At 44.3% G+C, this 19904-nt stretch overlaps 1 protein-coding gene across 1 annotated transcript in view; it reads right to left on the reverse strand.

The window, feature by feature from the left end:
- LOC306704539 (ski oncogene-like) overlaps positions 1-6264 on the reverse strand; it is a 74113-nt gene extending 67849 nt beyond the window's left edge. The window contains exon 1 of the mRNA XM_079170929.1: positions 4815-6264. Coding sequence (XP_079027055.1) covers positions 4815-5720 — 906 coding nt within the window. The 5' untranslated portion in view covers positions 5721-6264. The remainder of the gene's footprint in view (positions 1-4814) is intronic.
- Between the last annotated feature and the right edge of the window lie 13640 nt (positions 6265-19904).

The following is a 19904-nucleotide window of genomic DNA, read 5'->3' on the forward strand; positions in this document are numbered from 1 at the left end:
CATATGTTCAATTCAATGCCAATTTTTGGTGGTTGACAGATGTCAATACCCCATGCTGCAGGTACATTTTGGTCAGTCACAAAGGTTCATGTCCTGTATCATGTGGCTTTCTAATTACGGGTCCTATTAGAAAGCCATGAAGCTCTTTGCTTGGTTTAGAAAGTCTTGCCTCATTGGTGTTTGAATGCTAAGCTAAAGCTAAGCTGCAGCTAAACTAAGCTAAGCTGTATGAATGCACACTTACTTTTCTGGAAAATAATTTTGTTTATTGTTGTTTTTCTTAAAGCAATATCGTCAGTAGGGGAATTAAATATCTCCCAACCCTATTGTAACCCTGCTCCTGGTGCTTGCTGGCACGTCAATGATGTCATACACAGCAGGGAAATAACAAAAAATGGAAAGGCCAGTGCAATGGAAAAGAGTCTATTGCGTATTTTGAGCAGGTTTTCCCCGTGTTTAAGAAACCTGCATATATGTGCTAGTTTGGGAGGGAAAGGGGTATTACTCATGCGTGCTGTAGTGCTCTCCTGTCTATGGCTGTGGTGACACATCAGAATCATCGCTCAGACCTTTCACTTCTCCACACAATTGTTCCTCAAAGTTTTTGTCGAGGAGCCCCAGAGCAAAATCCATCTTCACTGAGCGTTTCACCCAAACAAGAGTAGTTTTAGCACTTTCCTGCATATAGGAAGAAAAAGGCTTTGGAAAAGCCCCTGCATATGTGGAAAGTAATTAACAAAAGTTTCAGCACACAAACTTAACGACAAATTGGCATTTCCATAGCATTCAAGATAAGAGCAATTACAGTCCAAATCCTAAAAAGTGTGTTTTTCTTTTTTCTCAGATACCAGCCAGTGATCTCCACTGAGGAGACACTCTGTGTTGGTCTGTCAGTCCGCTTCAATTGAGCTTGACAAGTGATGGAGTGTTCAATCCCACTTGACGTAAAGACACTTGAATGTCAATTTGCCATTGATCTCTCTGAGCCTCAGTCATGCCTCACAGTATGGACTGTCCTCCATCAGAAACACAGACTGGCATTCTGACCAGGCAACAGAACTCATTACACAGGCCTGATTTAATTGGTGGCCTTTTCAAAGCACAGAGGGCAAATTCTAAATCAAACTATTTGTCAGGCAAAACAGAGAACCACCAAAAGAAAATCCAGCATTGAATCTCTTAAAAACACATGCGCACGCAATCAGGACAAAATTGCAGCACACTTTTTCAACCATCGCATTTTGCCAAACACCCATGAAGAGAGAATGGAAATATTCCCCCAACAGCCATTGAAATGCACAGCTACCAGCTGTTGTCCTGTCCACCGCGTGGACATGGCTGGCTGTCAGCAGGCTGAGCCAACACAGCGCCTTGCATATCAAACAGGACATGGGCCTATATCCCCTTGGGGAGTTCACTTCCTCTGGGCCCCCACCACCACCACTGCCCCACCTCACTCCTGAAACAAGCGGCCCCTTCAGCCGGAGGCCAGGCAGCAGTGGGGGCTTCTCAGGGGTGGGGGGGTGGGTTAGGTAAGTAAAAGGGGAAGTTTTAGCTCCTGCGCATTAGAGAATGGAAGACAGATATGGAAGGGCAATGCTTTAGAGCCAAATATAAAACCACAGAAATGAATAACGTTTTCACTTTGCCATGTTCAGGGCTAAATAGTTCCGTCCAACAGAACACTAGTCTGCTTCAGTTTCAGCTTCAGCTTTTACTGCAATGAACCACAGGTTAAAGCATGGAAACAGCCTGCAGGGTACAGTAACATAATGGAGCGTAAACACAGAATTGTTCTGGCTGATTCTTAATACACCTCAAATCACTTCCCACCACTTCAGAATCACAATGTATCCTTGGATTGAGATTAACAATCTGGATTCCCCTGAATGTTTTCAGCAGACATGTTTTATTCCAGCCAAGTAAAGAGTGTTTCCACAACAGTTAAAGCTCCTCACCTCTCTGAAGGAGTGGCAGGTCACCTGTAAACATGTTGTGCCCAATTCCATGACTTCAACAAAGAAAATACACTTTATTTCCAAAGGTGAGGGAGCTGTTGAAACTGAACAGGATCTGCACCAAAAGGTTGGACATAAACTGTCTGCGTTTGAAGTGAGCATGAGCTCCCCCTATTCTCGTCTTCATATCTGCCTTAAACAGACGGATCGTGTAGAAATCACATCATCTTGAGGGCGAATTATAAAGTTAGCAACACACTAAATCTGCAGCCGCAACCCTTATCTAAACATCCTGATGCGGAAAGCCACTGATTATGTGTGCCACCCACATGTGGACCAGCCAGAAACCAAAAGACTTACAGCCAAGGGCTGGCAGGAGCAGCTGAGAGAAGTGTTCCACACCCAGCACATCAACTCATTTAAAGTGAAACAATTCGATAGGCCGATGCATTGGCTCGCTGCTGTTTACACTCAGCGATGTGGCTCACATCCTCTCAGATAAGAACAGAGAGTGAACTTGTACTGCTAATTCGCACTCCTTCCACAAAATGCAGGCATGCTGCAAAAAGCGAAAAGTGGCTTTTGCTCAACGCTCTGTGATTCAGCGCGTCTCAGAAGGAAGCTCTCAGAAGAGCATCTGCAAGCAGGGAAGTGTGACAATATCACTTCCTGTGTCTGTCTGCATGCGAGACTGCTGCGAGCCCTTTTGAAACACCCTCATTAATATTCACAGAGCTGCCCGGTTACTCTGCTGACGGCACAAGGATGATGGCATTTTCTCGTGTGCTGAACGGTAGAAGGCGGCATGACACAGTCTAGCACTCTGCCTCACATCCTCCAAGAACCTTTTCAAAGTGCTTCGGCTGTGCTGAAATGTGCTGACAAAGGGGAGCTCTGTTGCCATAAGTTAAGCAATATTCTTCAACTCCCACCCAGCATGTATTCCCTCATTAGCGTTTCTTGAAACACGGTACTTGTGGGGGAAAAAGGAGGAGTCAAATTAAAAAGCCGGGTAGAGGCTCAAATGAGCCTTGGGCTTAACACTTGGGTGCCCCGTCGGCACTTATAAAAATAGAAGAGGCCCCTGGAAGTGGGGGTGCTTGAGGTGTGCCCACTTGAGTCTGAATGGAAGTGTGTGCCAAGAGTGGGTATTCACCATGCATGGCAGGACTTCGGCACTCTTCGAGACTTCAATGGTCTCCCCGATTTCTCTTTCTTTGGTAGATTCCACTGAGAGAAGCCTCAGTGAAGAACTGGATGGGAGCTCCTCGTAAACACTTTTGCTTCTGCTTTCTGCGCCTCATCAACAAGTCTGCTGCCCAGAGGTCCACTCTGGTTTCAGTCGGACTGGAGTGGAAAGTAGGAAAGTGGGGGAGGATGAATGCGTGGGTGCGTGTATGTCAGAGGTGGGTGGCTGGCCTCGGGTAGGTGGATGTTTGGGGGGGGTGGGATCCGATGTTTGCTGAATGCTCTCCTTTGTTGCGATCATATTATGTTTCCACCACAATACTTCTAAACCCTGCTCCATCAACTCCATTCATGTGTAACAGCTCATGCAAATGCTGCACTGGCCTTTTTTTCTAGATGAGGGGTGTGAGGGGGGGTCCTTTTATCAGTCTACCACCCAACTACTCTCTCTGCAACCTCCTGCCTGGTCTGCACACCAAAGCACAGATTATAATCCCCTCATACAGTCTGACAAAGCTGGAGGAAGCATGGAGAACCAGACTCAGCTGTCTAAAAGTACTTCACTTGGTCGTAAGTCTTGTATCTGATCACAGAAACCGCAGGAAACATACAGAGCCAACACCTGGCTGCATGGATGCTCCGATTCTCATTATTCTAACGTGCTACAACTATATTACGCAAGAAGTGAATGTGGACACAACCACTGATAGCAGCGCTGATTAAACCCACAGGAAGACAGGCAAATGACAGACAGACGAACGGTACATTTAATGTGACATGAGGCTTCACACACACATGCAATGAAAGAACAAGCAGACATTTAGATTAAGGAAGAGATACCCTTTCCTCAGGGTGTGTGTGTGTGTGTGTGTGTGTGTGTGTGTGTGTGTGTGTGTGTGTGTGTGTGTGTGTGTGTGTGTGTGTGTGTGTGTGAGTGTGTGAGTGAGTGAGAGAAAGCGAGAAACAGTAGAATGAAATACCATTTAATCTGGAGGAAAGAATTATTTCCTCACATCTGAATTCATGTTAAATTTAAGCTCACACACACACACACCCTAACTGTTGTTTACTGTTTCCCATTGAGCCATTTGTTGGTAAATGAGATTGTATTTACAGTACTGGCCAATAAAAGTGAGCCTGAGAGGTGTTTCACGGGCAAATAATGGCTTTATTGCCACCAGAGGTGTTTTGTTGTCATTGCTGGATGAGGTCCAATTAGTAACAATATGTCAAAGACGAGCCAATACTGAGTAGTTGAGAATACAGAACTCATTTTACAGATCCATATTAAAAGGTTGAGCCCCAGATTCATTTATTTATTTACTTTTTACCTGAGGACAAATGTCGATGGGGGGGGGGGGGCAGCAAACCCTCTCAAAGAACCAATCTAGCACTCCCTTGAGTCGGGGCAATTTCTAGTGTTGTGCAGAGAACTTTTGATGGTCCTTTAGGTCCCATCTAGGGAGGGACACTACGAGCAACTTCAGAACAAGCTCTGCGCTGCTAGAGAGAAGTGCTACACAAAAAAAGCTGAGCAGGAAAATAAGAGAAGAAATAAATAAATAACACTGAAGATGAGCTCCGATGCATGAACTGGATCTTGACAATGGGGGTAATAAAGACAAAGCAAAAGGAATCAAAGCTCCGTGGTGAGCAGGACCGACTCACCCTGGACGATGCTTTCCTCTTGTACTTATTGGCGAAGTCGAATTTCTCCTTGATCTCGTCCAGGAGCTGCTCCAGACGAGCCTTCTCCTCTTTCCCCGAATAATCCTGGCCCAAGAGGATGTACGCCCTCCAGTTGGCCGAGTCGAAGCCCCAGTGGCAAGTCCTGTTCTCCTGTGCCTTGTGACTGTGCACCACGAACTTGTGGGTCGGGTACATTAGTCTGCAGTCCATACACTGGATGCACGCTGCATTGGGGCTGCTGTACAGCTCCGGCACGAACAAGCCATTGCACTTGCCGAAACACTCGTGGTAGACTTTGAAGCTCCTCTCGGTGAGCTCCAGCTCCAGCGAGCCTCCGCTCAGCTCCTTCTTGCAGCGCGGCGGGTAGGCGCCTCCGTAGATCAGGGCGTTGCAGAGCCGCTCCGCGTCCGTCTTGGTGATGAGGCCGCAGGACGGCGCCGAGAAGGGCAGGATCCCCATGACTTTGAGGATCTCCAGCTGGTCCGCCGTGCACCGTGAGCAGTAGATGTGCAGGTCGTCGCACACCGAGTTGATCTGCTGCAGGGAGAAGTCCCGCAGCACCGTATTGAGGATCTGCGGCAGGCACAGTCGCTTCTCCCCGCCGACCACGAAGCACGAGATGGTCTCGCCCTCCAGCACCGTCTCGCACCTCTCCGTGGAGCGGTCCGACGGGATGAACAGCGGGCCCGGCATCACCGGCGGCGGCAGATGCTGCAGGACCGGCTCGGGCTCCTTACCCTCCTTCTTGAAGAGGAGCTCATGTTGCCACCGGGCAGAGAAAGCCGCCGGTCCGCCAAGAGAGCTCATAGAGCTGATGTGGAACTGCTTGAGAGTTTGTTGCAGTCCCGGATGAGGCTGGAAGCTCTGCCGATTTACAGTCTCCATGTTTTTCCTTCAACTTTAGAAGCGTAAATCCTTCTGGTCGTCGACTGTGAATCACGAGTATCTATCCGTTTCTGAACCTGGTAAATCCACGGTGTCCGAGAACTGACCAAAATTGCGAAGCGCTTCATCAAACATCCAGTAAAAAGTCCCAGAAGGCGAGTTTTCAGTTTTATTCCCGTGATTACAGAGTGAACACCGGCCAGTCGCTCCCTGCAGCGGGTCGCCGACTGTCCATATCTGAAAAAAACGTCTCTCCAAACTCAAGAGAAGCGAAAAGTTCTGTTTGTCGAATTCCCAAAAGAAGTGGGCGAAAATTATAACAAAAGGGGGAGTTGTGAGTCGATAGAGCTCGATAAAACAATCCTTATTTGAGGCTCTTTCCGCTGTCGAGGAGGACTGTTGCAATCCACTCCGTCTGCCCCCGCAGTTCACTCTGACTGTGTGGAGAGGAGAAGTCTGAGAGCGCTCCCCCTCTCTCTCTCTCTCTCTCTCTCTCTCTCTCTCTCTCTCTCTCCCTCCCTCTCTCCCTCTTCCCTTCTCTCTCTCTCTCCCCTCTCCCTTCCTCTCTCTGTCTCTCCCTCTCGCCCCGTCTAGGTCTCTCTCTTTCGCTCTCTCTCTCTCACGCGCCCCCCCCCTCTGTGTTTGTGTGTCTGGCTCAGTCATTGAATCCCAGCCAGGAATGTGAGTGACTCTGCAGGCAGGCTGGGCTCTTCCAGGAACCAGCCGTCACCCCCACCCCTGCCCTGCAGAGAGCAGAGAAGAAGAGATAGAAGTGGAGGGAGAGGGAGGGAAACCAATGCTGCGTTCACGTCATATGGGAACAAGTCCACTTTCTTACAGTAACAACTACAGTAGTAAGTGCACGTACTTGTTCTTTACTTAACAATCTACATTTGATGCTACTTTATTGCAGACAGTTTTACTCTGGGCTACTACATTTATTTGACAGCTATACTTGGTAGATTAAAAGTTGACATACAATCAAGCTGTTACATTTGATTTACACGTTAAGGCGTCAGTAATAATAACACATTAGGCTACTATTACATATATAATAGCTAATATAAATGCTAAAATAGGCCGTTCTGCCAAATGAGTATCTTTAGGCTACTTTCGATAGGCTACTTAAGTATATTTCTATAGTTTTCTTAATCCAAACTCTGAGTGGAGTGATTTAATGGCTGTTATGGAGAAGATATTAGTTTTACTAATAGACCTACTTCTTGAATGTACCAATCTTGCTAATACTTATGTAGGCCCCTTTTACATTTTAAATACGTGATTTTCTTTTTACATACAAACACACCAAAGTGAGTGTTTGGTGCTGCAACAGTAATTGGGTTGAAAATCGAAGCTTTGACTAATGCTGCGTTCATATTGTCTATCATAGCTTTTAGAGGGCAGTACCTATTTTCCAGATTATAAATAATTATACAAATAATAACCCAAATATAAATACAAAAAATATAAATAGGGTTAATAATAATTATATTAATGTTAATATTAATAATAGTATAAACAGTTCCAGTTGTTGACAGTGTTTGTAATCAACGTGCAGTTTGTGACTGCTCCACGTCAGAAACACAGTCCATTCAATCATCGACTCAAACCTGATGTACGCAGGATTTCCACACAAGAAGGTCCTATTTACCATCTTTCCCATGGGCCATGAATGTAGCAGAAGAATAGAGAGCGTTTATGTGAATCGTTTGGTTCGCGGCTGTAGAGAGAGAGAGAGAACCCACAGAGGATGGGTGGTGTTTCGCGAGACAAGACACATTTAGCTTCGGAAGGGGAAACACAAATTGCACGACTTCTGCTTGAACGTGTTAATGGTTTGGCAAGTAGACCCGCTTCATGTGCTGGTGACTTTGAGAGAGAATCTTGCGAATGAAGAAAGAAGATTTATTTTAGTTTGTCACAGATCGGTAGAAACCTTTAGTTGGGTGGTCAAATCACTAGCACAGTCAACAAAAATAAGAGCACAACTTAATTTCGTGACAGGCTTATATTCTTTCCAATTATTTATTTGGACTTTTAGCCATATGCATTTTAATCTCTCTGCACATATACAAAGGTTGTTTTAAGTAGTTTGTCATATTAATACATTGTTACAGCGCTTTAATAAGTTCACTTACCATGGATTAGATGATAAAAATGGTGCTTGATGGTTCATGTTTGTGTTCAAGGTTACGTAGGCTAAGTGATTTGGTTTTTGGGGGACAGAATAAAAAACATTTGTAGTGATTAATAATAATAATATATTATAGATCGATAATCAAAATCCAGTGAGTCCACTTTAGGAAGTCATGTGTCGGCTCCACTTGTTCTCCTCCAACAGCTCTGATGAAGCAGTTTGCTGTTCCTTTGGCATCCCCTAGCCAAACATTGCTGAAACTGCAACATGATGGCAGCCTGGGGCGACAGATCTGGAAGGATCCTCTCCACTGCAGACCAGCAGACAGAGGGTCGATTCAGTTTGTGGATGTGAACATGTGAACATTCTGTGTGCTCCCGTTAGAGAGGAATCCATGAGAAAACAGTGGTGAAAAGTTTCCCCGGGCGAGTCTGTAGCCTGACAATCCTCAAAGAGGGGAAGGGAGGGGCGCCGTGGGATGCAAGGAGAGTGAGATGTGATTCATCATGTCTGTAGATGGTGCTTTTATGTGTGATTATCTGACTGTGGAGGGTGCATTGACTTTTACCAGCATACAGCTATGGGGCAGGAACCCCCAATGGTATATGATCCCTTATGAGGTGCACATAAATGGGGGGTTAGAACACTTTTACCAGTAACTGCATGGTTTGTGCTAGTCCCTCACTCATTTTGAGAGGGGGGCAGGAGTGCGGTCTCCTAAGGGTGGCGATAGAGAGTCTGTGGTGCCTTCCATTTGTTTCTGGTGGCCCTTGAATGTTTTTTGCAGTTGTAGAAGGCTACATGCCAGTGTTTTGTACTATTGGACCAGGGAGAGTACTGACTGCAAGCTTTGCCATTAGTTGTAGGTTTAGGAGTGTGCAGCAACAACATTTTAGGAAATAATCTTTTAAATGTTTTTTTGATTGTTTTGTTGCTACTCTTGGAACTTCTAAATCATGATCTGGGCCTTTGGGATGAAATGTTGTAAGACTTGTCCCACTGGATTGTCTATACGCTCTTAGGATGGCATGAGGGGGCAGGACCAGTGTGTTCCCGACAGCCTCTTTCCTGAATATTGTTGCTGATGGATAAATGTTCTCCTTACTTATTAGAATCTCCAAAAAGAACGGATCTGATACTCATTTTGACATGGTAAGTTTGAGATTGTGATCTGTGTCAGGTAAGGAGTTGAGAATGGGGAGTTCTGTGTGTGCTTGAATGAACCGTCATGTGGAAAGTTGAACCCTATATATTTAATAATAATTTTCTGCCATCTCTGCAAAACTGAGCAGCTGATTATGGACTACAGGAAGTGACAGGGAGAAGGACACGCCCTCATCTCCATCAATGGGACTACAACGGAGAGAGTCAGCAGCTTCAGGTTCCTCTGGGTTCACATCAGTGAAGACCTGACCTGGTCTCGCCACACAGACCCCATCACAAAGACAGCAGCTGAGGAGGTTCAACGTGGACTCCAGGATACTCTGCATCTTCTACAGGTGCTCCATTGAGAGTATCCTGACTGGTTGCATATTGCAGGGACCCCCATGACCCCAGCCACAAACTATTCTGCCTGCTGCTGTCTGGTAGACAGTACGAGCATCTGGTTCTGCACCACCAGGCTCAGAGACGGATCATCCCACAGGTCATAAGAATATTTTTGAGCTCACTCCACACTGTGTACTTTACCTTCGTACTGCTTCCACTACCTGTTGTACCTGAACACACCGCACATCTTTCCATCTGCTAATATTTTATCTTATTTTATTCTACATTTTGTTTTATTCCTATTTTAATTTCTGCTCCAAATTATGTTGTATGCCTTGGATTTGCAGTTTTTACTGCCTGTTTTTTCTTTTATACATATTTGTAGTATCATTGTTGAAGAGAGCCTGAGAAGAAGAATTTCACTGGCAATAACTGCTCTACTGTAAGTGTTGTGCAGAGAATTAAACACTTGAACTTGATAATTATTTATTACTACAACACAAATATACTAAATTAGCTGCATTTCTGATAGTGCTGGGCAGTATACCGGTTTTAATTTCCCGTATGATATGAATTTTTCACACACCGTCAGGTGCATAGCCGAAACAACTGCTGTCACTCTTCAACGGGAAGCTAAATATATTGTTCGCCGCGGAGGGCACTACGGTCGGAGCTAGTTCTCTTAAATGTATTGAGAGGGACCCCTAATCATGGTTATAACTTCATAACAATTAATAACCCACAACTAATGCTCTTTAACACAAGGGTTTATGACAAATAAACAATTTGTAACACTAATAATTGTACATTTACACAACTCCCAGCTGTTAACACAACAGGTTGCTAACAGCTGGGAGAGGCTCTGTCGCTACAGTAACGTTACATTAAAGAACAGAAAGGAGCGATGCAGGATTCAGAGCAATGACTAAAACACTGGATTCAAGGTACGTCTGACCGGGGTGAAAATACTTCAGCCAAACTGCTATCCCAACATTATACGAACATACGAGCACACCCTATAGTAAGTAAAGCCTTTATACATGATGACATTACAATGTTTTTATATTCTATGTACTCCTGACAGTAGAGTAAGTCACTATAAACCTATATAAAAACACAGGCAAGGAAAAAAGAAATACCGTGAAACCGACAGAATCTTAAAAAATACCGTGATACACATTTTTGGTCATACCGCCCAGCACTAATTTCTGAGGTGAAAGTCATTTTGATTTAAATCAAATCTAATATCTGCCCAGTCTAACTACAACCCCACGGTGCAGCGAGAAGTGGAGCAGTATCTTGCAGCGGTCAGTGAGGGCTCCAGTGTTGTAGCCACAGGGCTGGGCTCTGTCCCATGCAGCTGGCAGATACTGCAAGTGGCCTTTCCTGAGGGGGGACCAGAGCCTCCGCTGAGCTTATCAGTGCATGGCATGAAGCCATTCTTTCAGCCAGCACTGCGCTCTGGCAGCTCCAGGCTGGGTGTGGGCCTACAGAACTGCACTGGCATACTGTATCCCTGTCTGTGTGTGTTTACATTAAGTGGTAATGGATACAGAGTTTGTGCTTCCATCAGGTTTCTTATCCTATCAAGGCCAAAGCTGCTAGACAGCACGGAGTGAATGCCAAGCCTCATTTTCAATGATTCATATTGTTGTCAGCATGCAGTGCTTGTCCTCTTGCTCTCCTTTTTTCATCAAGTTCATCCTTGCTTATCTTTTACTTGTATACTTCTAATTTATCGTCCTTCCCTGTCCTTGCAAATGATCTGCTGAGCATGAAGGGCTTGCTGGATGTGATGGCCATGACTCCACGTCTTCCCCAGCCTTTCTTCATCACAGTGTCACAAACTGGGCCGCACGGCCATGACAAAAGAATGAGATGCACACAACCAAGCAATTTAACAATTATTTATTAACTTATTGGCAACATAAGAGGTAAGCTTAAACTAACAGTGGCATGTAGAGTCAGTAAGTTCAGCAGTGTATGTAAGTGCATGAGTGGAAAGTGTGTGTGCAATGTTGTATAGTGCAGAAACAAACCATGATGTCAACCAAAAACCAAATGGGTGTCTCAGGAAGGAGAGAGGGACCAACTGAGACTAAAGAGGTTAAGGTTTTTAACAGAGTGCACTGGCACACAGGGCCCATGTGTTGCCAGTGTTGCTGATGAGCTCAAGTGTCTCCACTCTGCTGATGACCCTCTGCCACGCCCACCGCCAATACCTGCAGGGAAAGCACGTAACGTAATCACATTAGTGTTAGCTAGCTACACTGGAGACATTTTTACTGGTTAACTTAATGAAAACATGACGAATATAATCTAAGACAAATAATATCCAAACAAATGAAGCCAGCTCAACTTTCCTGTACTTTTCAAGTTAGTTAACGTTATATTGTCCACAGACATTCACAGACACGTTACCTAGTAGTGAATCCTCCGTTGCTTTGAGGATTACCCATAGTCCTTTGCGTCTACTATTCAGTGCAGGTGGCATATTTTTCCCATTTAGCGGGATTTAACCTGAACCTTTTCAACTATGTTACACATGGTATTTGGATGACCTGTGACAACTCCTCCCTGTTGCTGGGTTTAAGGAAGCTCCGACATCCAGGACTCACAGTCACAGTTGGGAAAATAAATCAAGGGACGTTGTCTACTTTTCCACACCTCCACACATCTGGCCAGTGGCGGGCCGTGCATTTTATACCTGGGCCTTCACTGCTGTCCTGCAGCTGAACCATCTCCTAATAACCTCATGATGGCACCACAGCTACAGTTATTATTCGTTTCTAGGGGTGTAACAAGACACGTATTTGTATTAAACCGTTCGGTATGAGGCTTACGAACCGAACAATACGTTAGAATAATACTAGTGCATTTGGAAAATGCAGAAGTTTAAATTGTAGGAAATATCATGTTTTCTGCGCTCACGTAGGAGACAACGGGCTTTGTGACCTCTGAACCCGGAACAAAAAAAAGCAAAAAACAAAAAAAGCTGAGGCACCGCACGTGTTCTGGGAAGCTACGCTAAACTAGCTTAACAGGAAAACAACAGCAGCCACACACATTCTGCTACACACTTGAGGGCACGGGCCATTCAGATATTAGATGTAAAAAAACAAACGCAGTTGACTTACCAAATGATGTCCACTTAAACTCCATCCTCCTTTCTTTGTTGACAAAGAGTTTAATCCCACGGTTAAATCCCAACTCACAAATCCGTTTCTCCTCCTTCAGCCATTGAGTGTTAAAAAAACAAAGCTAGGTAAAAAAAAAAAAGATCTACACCAAGCAAAATGCTAAAAATTTCATAATTTCTTCATATCTTTTAATTTAAACTCTAACTACTACTTTGCCAGCTTCCTTAAGTTTTGTTTCACGATAGTCACATGCTCGCCCACTGACCAATCACAGCGCACGCTGCACCTCACTGCAGAGCTGCACCTGAAAACTGAGCTGCACGAAATGCTGACATACTTGTAGGCCAGCTAGCAGGCTCTGACACGTCAAAGAATACGCCTAACATGTCAAACTAAAGATCTGATTGGTTGAAAACAATGACAATCAACAATATCGTCCCCATTCACTTAAACTGCAAAGGGATTCACTTGTGAGTCTGCAGGCCTGGGTCCTCTCTTCTTACCTAGAGACACAGAGGTGAAATCTGATTGGATAAAAGCTCTACTTAAAACAAGCTGCACTGTAAGCAGAGCAACTGAGGAACACAGTAGCTGTGCAATGAGAAAATAAGATAATGGGAAAAATATTATAATAATAATAATATTATTATTATAATAGGTTCTTCAGGGACGGCGTGTTTCCGCTCATTTTATTCTTCGTGTCACAGGATGTTCACAGGAAATGCATACAGTGTCTTTTCAAAAGGTCTACTTAGTTCATGGGTTTACTTGGTCTGATTTAGGCAACAAAACTACTTGGTAAATATGCTTGATACGCAACAAAACTAAATTAAAAAAGTCAATACTGACTTGGTTTAATGAGGGACACAACCAGCGGTCTCCTCAGTGAATGTCTGTTTGACCTAAAACTACGTCAGTTGCTCTGACTGTCTCGTGATAATGTGGGTGGTTTTACATTGGAGTTACATTACATTACAGTCATTTAGCAGACGCTTGTATCCAAAGCGACTTACAATAAGTGTATTCAACATCAGTATTCAAGAGAACTACTAGTCACCAGAAGTCATAAGTGCATCTCCTTTTTCAAACAAGCATCTAAGAGCATAAACCAGAGCAAACGTACAGTGCAGAAACAAACTAATACGAATACAATGAGTGCTAAGTGGAAGGCTCAGGGTAGCACTTCTTGAAGAGGTGAGTTTTCAGCCTGATGAAAGATGGGCAGTGACTCTGCTGTCCTGACGTCAGTGGGGAGTTCATTCCACCACTGTGGGGCCAGGACAGAAAAAAGCTGTGACCGGGTCGATAGTTTTTAGTTGAAAGCCTGGCATCTCAAAGAGATGCTAAAGAGTGCCGGGGTTTCAGGTGACTTGGTCATTACCAAGCGTCGCTATTTGACGAGTTAGAAGTGAGAACGTGTTGTCCACAATGGATGACGGAAAGGCTGTGTGACATCCTCTGGCCTTACAAAATCGCATCCTTGGATTTTAATACAGAAAAACCAAAAGCAAGAACGCCATCAATGAAATAGGGCAGAGGTGACTCCAATGGCCGGGCCACACTCTTTTCTTTAAGATCACAGCACTAGTGATGAACTCCTCCAGGCAAAAGAAAACCTGGAAGCCTAAAAATGACCTGGAACAGAACTGTGCAGGACAAACTAGCCAAGATTAACTTAATTTGGGAGGCTACCAAGGACAGGGAACAATGGAGTTCCCTGTGGGACATTGTTTGTCCCACAGGGTACCAAGATAATTAAGTAGGTAACTGGTATGAGTCAGAGGAGTTTTTAGTCAAGTGTTTCTTTTATTAACTAAAGGCCAGTAACAGGCTTCAGTCGACCGGGAACACCTGCATGGCTTTGTGTTTATGTTGTCATTATTCTATGGGGAAGTTGACCGGCGGTATAAACTCCCAAACACTTAGTGTGTTTCTTTAACGTCAACAGTTAAGGCTGCTGCTCTCTCACGTTTATTCTCCTCATCATCTTCGCCGTCGCCATGGCAGCAGAGCACAACACAGCATCACGTGAGGCGGGTGACATAACGTTTCTTTCCAGGCGCCGGGTTGCTTTTTCCCAGAGTAGCACTATGTACCACAGGCCTGGCCCACTGCTCTGCTTTTGTGTTTCCTCCCCTCTGTGGTCGAGGTAGAAAAAAACTGATTGGCCAATGTCAGCAATCCAGCAGCGGTCCTTCTGGAATACTCATCTCATGTGGTGCTGTGTCCAAAAAAATGCTCTTACCTTATTTCAAAGTGGCAGGTTTTCCCATAGTGCTGTTTTCCAGCACTTTCTTTGAAATAATGCTCTCCTCTTTCCTTTCTTTGCCTTTCCTTCCGTTCAGTCCAGCTTTCCCTTGTCTTTTTTCCATTGCATAAGTGTAGCCACTCTCCGTTGGTCCCTCTCTTCTGGCCAAGAGCTTAAAAGGCTCAGAAAATCCCACCGTTATTATGACTTCAACTTTCCACTTTTTGTTCGTCCTTGCAGAGGTGAACAAAGTATCATTACAGTTAGCATTCTTGTCTGATAAAACCTTCGTTAGTGTGCACTGAGTCGAAATACATGTGCAAACGTGACATAATATCTCAACAGTGAGTTTTGATGATTACAATCAAACAAAGAAAAAAACAGATCACATTTTGACAGAATCACTTACACTTTGATGAACTCCATCCATCCATTCATTTTGGCACTGGCTCGCGGTGGCAGCAGGCTAAGCAAGGTAGTCCAGATGTCCGTCCCCCCAGCAACGTCTTTGACCAAACAACAACAACTGTGACGAACTTCCTGTTGCTGTTACTTCCAAAGCCGCTTGTGCAGACATTGATTTAGTTCGTTCATCTTCTTTCTTTTCAGTCATTTTAACTTCACTTGTTCTGGACATTGCAAAGTTTATTTGACATACTAACTGATTGTTTAACACTGGATCCTGGTTTGTTTTTCACATTCAGTATCATTTTTAAAGAAATCTGCACCCAGCAATTTTACCCCTGCTTTGCGTTTAGAATGACTTGATGTGTCGACCGAATTGTGCCACAAAAAGACTTGGGGCAGCCCTGGAAAATATTAGCCTACAGACATTTTACAATTTTCAAGAGTTAAGAAAAGAAGCTATATATGCAATAATTTAACTGAATGTATGAGGGGTTTTTTCAAATATGTGTGCACAATCTCTGTGATAAGTTTGTATAAGACAACGAGCACGTTCTCATTAATAGAAAAACAGATACAGTAGATCAGCGATCAAAGCAACTTTAGTAGTAATCTCTATTGAAGTGAAATTCAATACAACAAAACTATGATATGATTAATGATTTATTTCACAGCAAGGCGCCGGCTTAGACAGTATAGGCAAATAGTATAGGGACAGAAGGGTGTTCTAAAAAAAGGTATACATGCATTTTGAAAAGGGGCCTGTGCAAGCACATAGATCCATTTTCAGGTCTTGTTGGTTTGGGTGCATGCTTGGGCTCATGAAAATTTTAGTTATGTTGAGTTTTACTTCTTGATCTGTACACCCGTGGCCAAAAGTTGAGAATGACACAAATATTAATTTTCACAAAGTCTGCTGCCTCAGTCTTTATGATGGCAATTTGCATATACTCCAGAATGTTATGAAGAGTGATCAGATGAATTGCTAGTAAGATTGCACCTAAATCAACCATTTATAGGATCATCAAGAACTTCAAGGAGAGAGGGTCAATTGTAGTGAAGAAGGCTTCAGGGCGCCCAACAAGTCCAGCAAGCGCCAGGACCGTCTCCTAAAGTGGATTCAGCTCGGGGCACCACCAGTGCAGAGCTTGCTCAGGAATGGCAGCAGGCAGATGTGAGTGCATCTGCATGCACAGTGAGTTGAAGACTTTTGGAGGATGGCCTGGTGTGAAGAAGGGCAGCAAAGAAGCCACTTCTCTCCAGGAAAAACTTCAGGGACAGACTGATATTCTGCAAAAGGTACAGGGATTGGACTGCTGAGGGGTAAAGTCATTTTCTCTGATGAATCCCCTTTCCGATTGTTTTGGTCATCAGGAAAAAAGCTTGTCCGGAGAAGAAAAGGTGAGCGCTTCCATCAGTCCTGTGTCGTGCCAACAGTAAAGCACCCTGCGACCATTCATGTGTGGGGTTGCTTCTCAGCCAAAGGAGTGGGCTCACTCACAATTTATGCCTTTAAGTCTTTAATGGGTTGAATCAGTGGCTGATTCTAACCAACATTGTCATTGACAGCTGCTTGTACAATGACAAAAAAATCATCTTATACCAAGGTCAATATACTAGTTATCTTTTATAGAGCTTTAAACCAGCTCCCAATATCTTTAGTATATTTACTTTTGCTCAGTTTTCATAGAGAAAGCTCAATTGCCATAACTGTCTGATGTTCAAAAGTGAAGTCAAGTAAGTGTGTCTTTTTTTTCTCCATCAAACAACCGGTTTCAAGGTCAGGTTTGAACCCTGGCCCTCACTCCTTGTGGAAGGTATAAAGGTTTTCATGTTCCGTTGATTACCTGTAATCATGCAGCAGCAGGTGTTACACCCACAGTCTATAATTATGCATAATTACACACAGCTGACATAACATCTTTCCTGGATAATAAAAAAACAATTCTAATGTGTCCACAGGATTTTTATGGTGTAAAAAAGGATATCATTTTATTAGGTTTAAACTCGTTCCGGATTACTATGCTTTGAAGGTTAAGATCAGACTGTAGATTGTCCCATGCAGTGATGCAGAAAATCTCCAAACTTTCTTTTCCAATTTTCCAAGTTCTGTCATGGGAGCAACAAAAAAGTCAGTTGTAAAACATTGGGCGATGTGCAGTCAAGTTACAACAGCTTCCTGTTTCGTGGAAACATGTCAAGGGGTTTGGTGGAGGACTCAAATGCAGACATAGCCAGATGCAGTGTGAAACGTTTTTTAATGAGTCAAGAACAAGACAGGAATCTTACAGGGACACAGCAGGGAATCCAAGGAGGGAAAGGGAGGAAAACCAGGCAGGACAAAGCAGCGCAGGCAGACTGGGAAACCGGGAATAGGACGAGCCAAACGGGCAGGTAGACATGGCGTGCGAGCACGCGTGGCAGGGATCTATATGGCTTGAAGCAGAGTGAGCAGGTGAGGGTGATTGAGCAGATGAGGTGGGTGTGACTAACAGGTGCACTGAATGAGCTGGTTAGGTGAGTGAGAGATGGAAGTGACAGAGCTGTGACAAAACATGCAAATTGTAACATGAAGACTCAAAAGCTTCTCAAATGTTCATGAGACAAACTATAAATGGCAAAACAATGCACAGAAATTGCCCACTAGATTGAAATGGCAGCCTACCTGTTGGGTGTGGGGATAGGCACCAAGAGGCTGTTCTGTAAGTCATGAGATGGGACATGTTCCTACCAACTTTTGTACATGTGCTGAAATTGGTCCAACCCAAATGTTACCTTGCATGCCATCAATGTGAATGATGACATATATAGTGTAAAGCGCTTTGAGTGTTTGGGTAACTAGGATGGCACTATATAAATGCTAGCCCATTTCCGATTTACCAGTGGCGGGCCGTGGATTTTATACCTGGGCCTTCAGTGCTGTTCGACACTTCTAATAACCTTATTATGACGTCACAGCTACGGGTTATTTGTTTCGTGTAAAAGCTGCATATTCACATAACACTGCAACATTTGACAAATGAAATAAAATGTTACATGAAGTTCAACACCTAGCATACAAAACACGAAATGCAGAGTGCAGATACATGAATACGAGCATGACGGGACGCTGCGTCATTAACGGACAATACAGTCCAAATCAATGTAACACAATGACAAACTCACAAGAGCAGTCGCATATATTCATATGACAACAAAGCAACAAATCAATCCAGCAGATCTGCACAAGCCATTCAAATATTATTCATAAAAACGCCACGATAGACAAATGAACAGTAGTAACTGTAGAGGTAAACAAACGAACTTCACTTACCAAATGCTGTCTATCCTCCTTTCTTTGTTGACAAAGAGTTTAATCCCAGTACATCAGTTCCAGTAAGAAGTCCTTCTCGATTCATCGACGCCAGTCGAGCCTCCCCAGTTATATTTCGCCGGTCGTCGCCGGTCGGTTGTCCGTCTTCTGCCGCCGTTCGGTCTTCGTCTTCGGTCCGTGGACCGGCGAAGGGCGGGCCGCGGTTGTGGAGCTGTTTCCCTGCGAACGTTGTCGTTGAGTTGTAGATCCACTCGAGTCTCTCCAAAAGTACCGACGCTCAGTTAAAATGAAACACATTCCCAGCCATAACATGTGCAACGCTTCTCCGACGCTGCATACAAATCCTTTTCCTGGCTGGTCAGGGCTGCTAGCTGTGGGGTCATTTCTTACTGTCTTACAGTTTGTTCAGAAATGTCCTTCTTGAGAAAAGCGTTCCCAGTAACTCCGCCACTAAATCCGTTTCTCCTCCTTCCACCATTTCATATTAAAAAAACAAAGCTAGGTAAAATGTCTTTCAAATATTTCCACTTGAACTCTGTCTGCTACCACCAAAGCTCTGCGAGCAAGCATTATGTTTCGCGGGCACATAGGCACGTGCCGCCCACTGACCAATCACAGCACACTCTGCACCTTGCGGCAGAGAGGCATCTGGACTCTGAGCTGCAGTAATGCTGACGTCACTGTAGGCCTGCTCTGGTGCGTCCATGAATCTCAAACTAAAGATCTGATTGGTTGAATCAACAATATCGTCCCCATTCAACTTAAACTGCACATGGAAGCACTGGGTGAGTCTGCAGGCCTGGGGCCTCTCTTCTTACCTAGAGACAGAGGTGAACTCTGATTGGATAAAAGCTCTACTTAAAACAAGTTGCACTGGAAGCAGAGCAACTGAGGAGCACAGTAGCTGTGCAAAGAGAAAATAAGATAATGGGAAAAATATTTTTATAAATTATAATACATATAAGAAAAAATTAAATGTATTTAAGAAAAAATATTAAATTATAAAATATATATATATAATATAACTTTGTGATTCTGTTTAGGCCAGCAGAGAAGGCTTTGCAGGCCCTGACTGCCCGCCACTCCCATTTACATATAGGTGAAATGTAGATGTTGTCACGGGAATGCAAGGACTAGGACTCAATTGCAAGACCACAGGAGATAGAGTCAGGAAAACAGTCTTTATTTAGCACAGCTGATTATAGACAGGAAAGGCTGTGTGGAGCCCGTGGTCCAACACAGCGTGCAGGCCGGATCGACGGTGTGGTACCCGTGGTCTGACACCGGAGGGCAGGCAGATTGACGGTGTATGTCCCGTGGCACGACACCGGAGGACACAAGAGATTCCCGGATCAGCAGACACCGGAGGCAAGCAGAGCGTCGGCGAACAATCCAGTGGGGACACAACAGGGGCACGGGGGATACCCGGACCGTAGGACACCGGAGGCATACA

Source organism: Pholis gunnellus, assembly GCF_910591455.1.
Source record: "Pholis gunnellus genome assembly, chromosome: 2".
Classification (NCBI taxonomy): domain Eukaryota; kingdom Metazoa; phylum Chordata; class Actinopteri; order Perciformes; family Pholidae; genus Pholis; species Pholis gunnellus.